Source organism: Clupea harengus, chromosome 13 (assembly GCF_900700415.2).
Source record: "Clupea harengus chromosome 13, Ch_v2.0.2, whole genome shotgun sequence".
NCBI lineage: Eukaryota > Metazoa > Chordata > Actinopteri > Clupeiformes > Clupeidae > Clupea > Clupea harengus.
Genome location: NC_045164.1, coordinates 14,960,344 through 14,970,343, shown reverse-complemented (window position 1 = coordinate 14,970,343; position 10,000 = coordinate 14,960,344). Strand labels below are relative to the sequence as shown.

The 10,000-nt window shown below is 48.0% G+C and overlaps 1 protein-coding gene across 3 annotated transcripts in view; it reads left to right on the top strand.

Moving 5' to 3' along the window:
• The window catches only part of dlg5a (discs, large homolog 5a (Drosophila)), a 39,035-nt gene that overhangs the window by 14,201 nt on the left and 14,834 nt on the right, over positions 1-10,000 (top strand). For all 3 annotated transcript variants that reach the window (XM_031578539.1, XM_031578538.1, XM_031578537.1), the window contains exons 6-15: positions 613-872; positions 1,336-1,648; positions 1,946-2,176; positions 3,441-3,625; positions 5,993-6,118; positions 7,100-7,232; positions 7,800-7,927; positions 8,037-8,212; positions 8,389-8,492; positions 9,564-9,656. In XM_031578539.1, the coding sequence (XP_031434399.1) occupies positions 613-872; positions 1,336-1,648; positions 1,946-2,176; positions 3,441-3,625; positions 5,993-6,118; positions 7,100-7,232; positions 7,800-7,927; positions 8,037-8,212; positions 8,389-8,492; positions 9,564-9,656 (1,749 nt within the window). The remainder of the gene's footprint in view (positions 1-612; positions 873-1,335; positions 1,649-1,945; positions 2,177-3,440; positions 3,626-5,992; positions 6,119-7,099; positions 7,233-7,799; positions 7,928-8,036; positions 8,213-8,388; positions 8,493-9,563; positions 9,657-10,000) is intronic.

The window sequence follows — 10,000 nt, the reverse complement described above, 5'->3', positions numbered from 1 at the left end:
CGGCACCAGAGCAGCATACTAAGCACTTTATCCAGAAGGTCAGCCAGTAAGGGCACAACCCCCTGACTTAACCCAAGGGCAGTAAGACGCTTACTGCCAGTCAATAGCCGTCATGTAGGAATCGGCGATACATCAGTCGGCAGTCAGGTGCCTTTGGACTTACACCAGATCAAGCCCATGCTTTGTCTCCTTCCAGATTGGCTAATTAGAGACATGGTTTAAGCAGAGATCTGGATGATGGCCTGCTGCAGTCCAGCTCTGTGTGTTGACCACGTCAGACATGCACACGGCTCCCTCTGGGGAAGGGCTGAAGCGTCTCGTGTTTACATTACATTTATCACCGTTAAATATCTGTGTGGGTCTATATACACTCAACACTGACGGTAACAAGGCTATGTTTGCTTTTTGTCACACTGACCCATTGTTGCCATCTGCTGCTGATTCTGTGTAGTGAAATAAAACAAGAAAAGATGATCAGCTATCTTTACAGACCCTAAGTACATTCCCTGGGTGCGCCAAGTGAGGTAGCTAGTGCGGCGTCTCCGCCTGAGCAGAAGGCCTTTTCTGATTAGCGTAATTGAACTATTGGAACCATGTTTTTTTGGCATGCAGGTCATGCGGGAGAACGGGTCCTCGGAGGTGCTGAACAAGCTGTACGACACGGCCATGGACAAGCTGGAGGCGCTGAAGAAGGAGTACGACGGCCTGAGCCAGCGCTACAGCGAGCTGGTGGCCAGCCACAACACGGACACGAGCCGGCTGGAGCAGAGCGAGGAGGAGAACCACCGGCTGCAGAAGCAGATGGACACCCTGATGAAGCAGCGCGACACGGCCATCCACTACCAGCAGCAGTGCTCCACGTCTATGAGGAGGTAGGCCATCCACTACCAGCAGCAGTGCTCCACGTCTATGAGGAGGTAGGCCCCCGGAGGCCGACCCATCATGCCTATAAGCAAGGGGCAGGCAGGGGACCCTCACTGGCCTCACACACATCAGCTGGAGGCAGACTAAACGTCTCACTCAGTTTATATGGCCCTCAGTGTTGTAGTGTAGGCAGGTCTCTGTGATGGATTGGACTGGTTGTTGTCTGTGAAGTTTTAAAGATTTATTTTTGGGCTTTTTGCCTTTATTCAGATAGGATAGTGAAGGTTTTGACAGGAAATGAGCTGGAGAGAAGAGGTGGGGAGTGGGATCGTGAAATGACCGCGGGTCGGATGTCCCCGTGGGCGTTCAAGCCCGTATATGGTCGGGGCTACTGCTTGCGCCACAGTGCCCCCCGTGAAGTGCTTATTTTTGCCTTTGTCTTTTCTAATGATTGGTTGGATGCTTCCTCAGGTTCGACTCCATGCAGCAGGAGGTGACCAAGGCCTCGTCCCAGAACAAGGAGCTGCAGAGGGAGATGGAGCGACTGCAGGCGGAGGTCACGCGCAATAAGAACTTCCAGCTGAAGGCGGCCAAAGACGTGGAGAAGTTCAAGGAGGAGCGGGACTCGGTCTTCAACGAGTACCGGCTGATCATGAGCGAGCGGGACCAAGTCATCAAGGAGGTGGACAAGCTGCAGACGGAGCTGGAGACTGCGGAGGCGCGACTCAAGAACACCTCCTCCGAGAGGGTGGTGGCCAGTGAGGAGCTAGAGGCCCTCAGACAGGTGCCTGAGACCACCTTGACACACACACACACACACACCAGCTATCTCTCCATATGTATCTCTGGCAGTGAGTCAGGACTATGAACTCACAGGGTGGGACAAAGGCCTCTGATTTTGCCTTTTGTTCTGTAATGACAGGCATCCCTCATAGCAGTGGGTGTGGTGTGTTAGTGCTTCAGTAGTTCTGGCGTGTCTAGGGAATACCAGTTCACTGAAGACATAACAAACACGTCAACTGTATTTACAATGGTTATTTTTATACTTAATCTGCATTTCAATTGTGCTTGTATGTGTAAGGAGCTGAACTCGTCGCTGGTGGATCGGGACCGTGCTATCTGTGAGCGGAACGAGCTGCTGGAGAAGTACTGCCACGAGATGAAGGACAAGGCGGAGGCGCAGAAGGAGCTGAACCAGGCCTGCAAGGACATGGAGACGGTGCGGGAGGAGAGAGACGTGGCACGCAAGGAGCGCACCGAGGCCATCATCCAGAGAGACCAGCTGCTGCGCGAGTACTACCAGGCCAGACAGGTATCTCCAAGCCGGTCTTCCCCTCTGCTTTTCTGTTAAGGGGTGATTGGAGGCCAGTTTTGCACGAAGTTGGTCCCTACCTCTGAAGGCCATATATTGTAGGCCCACAGTTTTTCCTACAGAAAGGCCACTGCTTAGGGTTTGACAGGCTAAGCTTGCAATTGCATTTTGGCACAAGACTCACTTACCTGTAAATGAATGTGTGGGTGTCAGATAAATGGACTGCTAAGCCCCATATGTTGTATTTCACTAGAATATTGTAGAGTGAAATGCAGCAGCCACTGAAGCATCTCGAGCCTAATGCTTCTATTTGTGACAGTGGGAGGCCCTGGGATTGCTCAGGGGAAGGAACAAGCAGGGGAAACAGGCCCTGTCAGCTTCAGGGCAAGAGAACAAATCAGGCCGTGAACACTTGGCCTTCAATTTCAAATGAAATACTCAGCATCGCCCTTCCAAGTGCTGAAAAGTGCCGTCTCACACGTTTCAGTAGTTGCCTGCATCAGGAGTTTCAGAAAGCGGAATCCCATTATGATAAACAACCTCTCACCTTCACAGCCCACTGCACACACACAGACTCTGTCCGGTTTATGACTCGGACATTAATTAGAAGCCTTGTTATTGCTCACTTAGTTCAACCCGGGACGTGGCTCTGGCTGCACAGGGAGGGGAGCACATTTTCTCAGGCAGAACTGGAGACAGAGGTCAGGATTAAATGGAGTGGACCCATGGTAGTTGCCATCTGTCTGTCCCTTCTTGGTGAGGCCCCCGGGGCCCTGGGCTCCATGTGGCTCTCATCCACCAGCTACCTCCTCACCTCTGTCCTGCCTCCCCCTGCCCTCCCTCTCCACTCTAAACCTGCCAGGCTAAGGACACACACACACACACACACACACACACATCATGAAGCGCTCTTAAAATCTGTTAAGCTGTCAGCCGTTGGATTATTCTCTTGGAGTGACCCCAAAGCAGATTTAAACCCTTAGCCAAAATCTGCTCCCGCTCCATCACCCCCCCTCCACTAGATGGTGCTGTGAGGGAGGAGTAGCTGTGCCAAAAGTTAACAGAGATGGAATCTTAAAATGTCAGGTGAAATGAACATCTATGAGATCATATGTGTTTTATTCAAAGAGCTAATATGAACAATCTTGGGAGAAAGTAGACTGGCTTTTCAAAAGGGTTTTCATCATTAAAAAAAACAACAATCCTTAATTCTTGAAGAAATAAACATATTAACATGGTTTCACTGTTGGTCATCCTGTCACAGAAACAGGACTCGGCCACTCTGGACATGGAGCGGGCCAGCAAGGAGATCGAGATGCTGAGGAAGCAGTGCGAGGCCATGAGCCAGGAGCTGAAGGAGGCCGTGCAGGAGGCCGAGGTGGCCAAGTGCCGGCGTGACTGGGCCTTCCAGGAGCGGGACAAGATCGTGGCCGAGAGAGAGAGCATACGGTAAAGATCGTGGCCGAGAGAGAGAGCATACGGTAAAGATCGTGGTCGAGAGAGAGAGAGCATACGGTAAAGATCGTGGCCGAGAGAGAGAGCATACGGTAAAGATCGTGGTCGAGAGAGAGCATAAGGTAAAGATCGTGGTCGAGAGAGAGAGAGAGCATTCGGTAAAGATCGTGGTCGAGAGAGAGAGAGAGCATTCGGTAAAGATTGTGGTCGAGAGAGAGACAGAGCATACGGTAAAGATCGTGGTCGAGAGAGAGACAGAGCATACGGTAAAGATCGTGGTCGAGAGAGAGCATAAGGTAAAGATCGTGGCCGAGAGAGAGAGAGAGCATACGGTAAAGATCGTGGTCGAGAGAGAGCATACGGTAAAGATCGTGGTCGAGAGAGAGACAGAGCATACGGTAAAGATCGGGGTCGAGAGAGAGAGAGAGCATACGGTAAAGATCGTGGTCGAGAGAGAGCATACGGTAAAGATCGTGGCCGAGAGAGAGACAGAGCATACGGTAAAGATCTTGGCCGAGAGAGAGAGAGAGCATAAGGTAAAGATCGTGGCCGAGAGAGAGACAGAGCATAAGGTAAAGATCGTGGTCGAGAGAGAGACAGAGCATACGGTAAAGATCGGGGTCGAGAGAGAGAGAGAGAGAGCATACGGTAAAGATCGTGGCCGAGAGAGAGAGAGAGCATAAGGTAAAGATCGTGGCCGAGAGAGAGACAGAGCATAGGGTAAAGATCGTGGTCGAGAGAGAGACAGAGCATAGGGTAAAGATCGTGGTCGAGAGAGAGACAGAGCATACGGTAAAGCAGCTGCAGGTCACCCCGGTCACATCCCCATGAGGCCTTAATAAGCACAGGCCTCATTACAGACAACTGCGTGTTTGGATCAAAGCACTATAATATATATATATTAGGGCTGTCAATAGATTAAAAAAAATTAACTAATTAATCTCACATTTTGAAATTCATTAATCTAGATTAATCGCGATTAAAAGTTTGTTTGTCTTTTTTTTTTTTTTTTACTTCCAATGAAAAATATCTCAATTTCCATACATTGTCAATCAAATGAGCTGTGACACCCAGGTAATTGTCATTGCTGACTGATGTCCAGTGGTCACCAGTAAGGGTGGCGGTGGCAGCTTGCTCGAGGAGCTGAATTTTTCGTGCTCTCTCGCCGTCATAAGAGGAATGTATGCGAGACAGATCAATCTGGTGCCCCTCGGCGGTAAATCGTAGGAGTTGTCTCCTGAAGCAATTCGAATCACCTCAGTCAGCCCAACGTCCTTAACTATGTTGATGGTCCGACAGTCACCGGCAACCCAAACTGCTAAAGCGTTGGTAACCTTTTCACGGACTGGTCTAGTTATTTTACTAGAGAAGTCGTAGAGTGTGGGTTGGCGACCATCTAACCTGGGACTGCTTTCTGTCGGGTGCTTTGCATTAAGGTGATAACTTAAAGACGAGCTGCTTCTGTGATAGCTAAACTCAATTTGCTAAATTCAAAAACTTTTGTTTTGTCGATTGTTCCATAATTTTGCCTATTAAACAGAAAACTTTCCGCCCAACAATCCCTCAGCTCTCTCCATCTTCAACTACCGCAGTGGTTCTCAAAGTTTCCAAATAAAGGCATTAAAAAAAAAAAAAAAAAAATTAAATTTTTTTTTTTAAGTTGTGTTAATTGCGTTCAAATATTTAATCGCGTTAATCGCGGCCGCATTAATCGCATAGATTAACGCATTAACGCTGACAGCCCTAATATATAAATATATACACACACACACTGTAAAAGCATTATACAACTGCAGCCATGCATTTATGAATTGATTTTCTTTGTTGTTCCTCTAAGTAGTTGAGTGCACAGTCTCCTGAGTCATGAGTTAGTAATTGAACTGGTCTCTGAGGCACTCCGAGTGGCTGTCCTGAGAACCCTGTTCCAGGGCCTCTATATGCGTGGCCACATGCCTGTAGAGGGGGTGTGTGTGTTGGTGGTAAAGTCGCAGGAAGGAGTTTTGCTCTAAAACTAGCTGTCTAACCACTGAAAAGCCATGCAAACCTACGAACAGGCATTCTTACAAACACAAACAACAGTATAGTTGGCACTGATAAAAGGCTTGCTAGCACGCAAACTCATGTCTTTTGGCGATATAGTGGGTTGGCAATGCTGTGCTGTGAAATTACCACAGAACTGCTTAGGGCATAGCCTAGGTGGCTAGCTGGAATGACAGGTGTGTTTATCTGTCCTTCACATGAACATATATATCATGAAAGTTCATTTGAAGATGGTGACTGTACTACTGTGCTAAAACATGCTTCAAAAAGTGGCAACATTTTTGCATACTGTCTCTTAAGTGTGTGTGTGTTGGCCTGCAGGACTTTGTGTGATAACCTGCGCAGGGAGAGGGACCGTGCTGTCAGCGACCTGGCCGACGCCCTACGCAACCTCGATGACATGAGGAAGCAGAAGAATGATGTCTCGAGGGAGCTCAAGGAGTTGAAGTATGTTAAACCTGTGTACTTATTCTCTCTCTCTCTCTCTTTCTTTCTTTCTTTCTTTCTTTCTTTCTTTCTTTCTTTCTTTCTATTACTCTCCCTGCTCATTACTGTGTCTTTCTGTTAGATCTTTTATCTCCTTTTGATCTCGTTCCCCTTGTCCTGTTGACTTTCGTCACTGTGATGGTCTTTTATCACTGCTCACCTCATTCTATCACACAGAAAGCACAGCTTCCTCTTGTAATCCACCTTTGGATAGAGATACCCACTGAGTTAAATTCCCCAGGACATAGTTGTTGTCTTCGTCTGTGCTGGTGCTCAGGGTTTCTGTCCCTCCCAGCCCTGTTCTCCTGGCAACGTCAGCCTGCTCAGATTAAATCTGTAATCCCAAAACACACCCATGCTCCTGGCTACACCGGCACAGCCGCCTCTGCGTTCGGTTGCCCGTCGGCTGAACGGTGAACCCACACGCCCCCTGGTGGCCTCGAGGGTTTGTGGTGGCAGTAGAGCGTTCTCTTCTATTGAATAAGGTTAAAGCCGTCCTATAGGCCTAGTTCAAGGAGAAGTGAGCCACCCACAGCTTGGCCAGTATTCTGCGGCAGCCTCATCTTGCGCTGGATCATCAGACATCTGTGTTTTCAGTTGCATAACATCGGTTCAAATCATTATCCACTCAAGACGTACCCAGAAAGATCTCACTCTTTTAAGAATTGGTTCTGATTATGAGTGTTGCTGATGTGGTTAAGACAGCTCCTTAGATTTGCGCAATTAGTGTATGTTTTGAAAGGGCTGATGACTTCACAAAAGTAAATGGTATTATTTGTTTACCATGGTTTGTTGATGAAAATTGTGTGTGTGTGTGTGTGTGTGTGTGTGTGTGTGTGTGTGTGTGTGTGTGTGTGTGTGTGTGTGTGTGTGTGTGTGTGTGTGTGTGTGTGTGTGTGTGTGTGTGTGTGTGTGTGTGTGTGTGTGTGTGTACGCTTGCAGAGAAAAGATAGAGAGCCAGCTGGAGAAGGAAGCTCGTTTCTGCCAGCTCATGGCCCACAACTCCCACGACTCGGCCATCGACACCGACTCCCTGGAGTGGGAGACGGAGGTGGTGGAGTTTGAGAAAGACCGGGTGAGTGCCTCTGGAGACTGGACACACACACCTGGCAATACCCATGTGTCATCAGTGCTCTTCACACTTCTGCTTAGGGCCTCATGGGTGTACCAGTCGCTAAGCAACTTTATATTGTACAACTAACAAGTGCCTGAAGAACCAAACTCAGAACAATGAGTGACTGTGATATACTATGAGTTTACAAAGCAACACTTTTTAGAAAGACTGAACTTTGAATGTGGGTGGAACGTTTGTTATGAAGGTGTATTGAGACGTTATAGATGAGAAGTTGATTATTGGCTATCTTTGAATGTATACATAAGTAGGTTGTCAGTACGTATCCATTTGCATAGGCTGTGTTAAATAATGGCCTGATTGGACAACATCATTTTTTACCCATTCTACATAAAGGCTCTCTGGTTAATGTATTTCGATAGAGAGATGTGTCTATGTCTATTTTATTAGCATAAGAATAGAAATATGTAGAGATGATGTATTAAGGGGCTGAGAAGTTGGAACAATCACATTTAAGCGCAGCTGAGGAGTGCATCATTTGTCTTTTGTCTTTTTTTTTTTTGAGTGCAGGATGACATGGACTTAAAAGCACTTGGGTTTGACATCGCAGAAGGGGTAAACGATCCCTATGTACCTGGGGATTGTGGGATATTTGTGACCAGGGTGGATAAAGGCAGCATTGCGGATGGGAGACTAAGGTATCGGGTCCCGTGTCTACTCCTAATTAAACAGCATTAGGGCTGAGTCACTGTGCTGCACCCTGCTCTGTGTGTGCTCATGATATATGGCTCCTCTCCTCTCCTGCAGGGTGAACGACTGGCTGCTCAAGATCAACGACGTGGACCTGACCAACAAAGACAGGAAGCAGGTCATCAAAGCCGTGCTCAATGGCGGTGGGGTCATCAATATGGTGGTACGGCGGAGGAAGTCCCTGGGCGGAAGGCTGGTCACCCCCATCCATATAAATCTCATGGGACACAAAGGTATCGCTCTCCGTCCGCCCGCCCGCCGTCTGGTGTGGGCATACATGAGCTCTGTCATTTCAGCTCTGCTCATTAGTCCCAGAGTCTTCAGTGTCTCTCTCTCTCTCTCCCCCCTCTCTCTCTCTCTCTCTCTCTCTCTCTCTCTCTCTCTCTCTCTCTCTCTCTCTCTCGGACAGACTGTGGCATTGTGCTGGAGGGTGGGGTGTTCGTGACCACCATCGTGTCGGGGAGTCCAGCTGCCCGTGAGGGGTCCTTGACTGCTGGAGACCGACTTATAGCTGTGAGTTAGCCTCTCTCATTGTGCCACGTCTTGCTATAGATACACGCTGATGCCATCTCATTGTGCCACGTCCTGCTATAGATACACACTGATGTGCCCATCTCATTGTGCCACGTCCTGCTATAGATACACACTGATGCCCATCTCATTGTGCCACGTCCTGCTATAGATACACACTGATGTGCCCATCTCATTGTGCCACGTCGTGCTATAGATACACACTGATGCCATCTTATAGCTGTGAGTTAGTCCCTCTCATTGTGCCACGTCCTGCTATAGATACACACTGATGCCATCTTATAGCTGTGAGTTAGTCCCTCTCATTGTGCCCCGTCGTGCTATAGATACACTGATGCCCATCTCATTGTGCCCCGTCGTGCTATAGATACACACTGATGCCATCTGTAACACATATGCAGCCTGTTCAGCACAATATATGCTCACGAGGGATCAAGAGTTCCCTCCCTTCACTAAGCCTCGACCTTTACTTAATTGTGCTCTTCTCCAAACGCGCTTTCTTTTTAATCTCTTTCCCCTACCCATAATGGGCAAGTGGCATTCATGTCTCCCACCCACATTAAACGGCAGGCGCTTACTGTAGTTAAGTTGCGTGATACTTGATAACTTTGCTCTTCAATACTAAGGTGAAGAACACATGCCTTTTGCAGATCTTAATCAGCCGTGTGGGTCAAGTTCTCTGAAGCCTCCTGTGGATGCTGATCACACCAGATGACATTATATTAGTCCTCTTCTTCTCACAGATAATGTGTGGAAAGGCAACTCAATGTGACTGACATTCAGAGCACCTGCTACTGCTTTTCCTATAGCAGACTGAAATACAGACTGGATCTGAAATTAGAAAATGTTCCAGAGTTCATCGGTGGGGGGACCTCTGGAGGAATGGGGCAGTGCGGAGTGCATACATTACATCTGTGTGCAGGTCTTGGGTTCTTCAGCTCCTGCTTCTGCGTATAGTTCTGGATATTGGGGAGCTGAATATAGTCCCCTCATACTTTCTGTCCCATCTTCTTTCTTTTGAAAAGTGCTGACCTACATCTTCCTCCTCCCCAGATAAATGGCATCGCACTAGATAACAAATCACTGACTGAATGCGAAGCTTTGCTGAGGAGCTGCAGGGACTCTCTCAGTCTCTCCCTAATGAAGGTGAATTTTATGAATTCTTATGAAGCACTGTGTGTGTGTGTGTGTGTGTGTGTGTGTGTGTGTGTGTGTGTGTGTGTGTGTGTGTGTGTGTGTGTGTGTGTGTGTGTGTGTGTGTGTGTGTGTGTGTGTGTGTGTGTGTGTGTGTGTGTGTGTGTGTGTGTGTGTGTGTGTTCATACTCATTCACTATGTAGGCCCCCCTATCAGAAATAGCCCATTTTGTGAATATGTGTGACATGTATTGAGCTTTCTAATAGTTTGCTTGTATCACTTCATCACACTGTCTCTCAGCTGAAGACCAGTATTGCGTCTGATCTTGTAATTTCTCAGCCTTATGTCTGTCAGT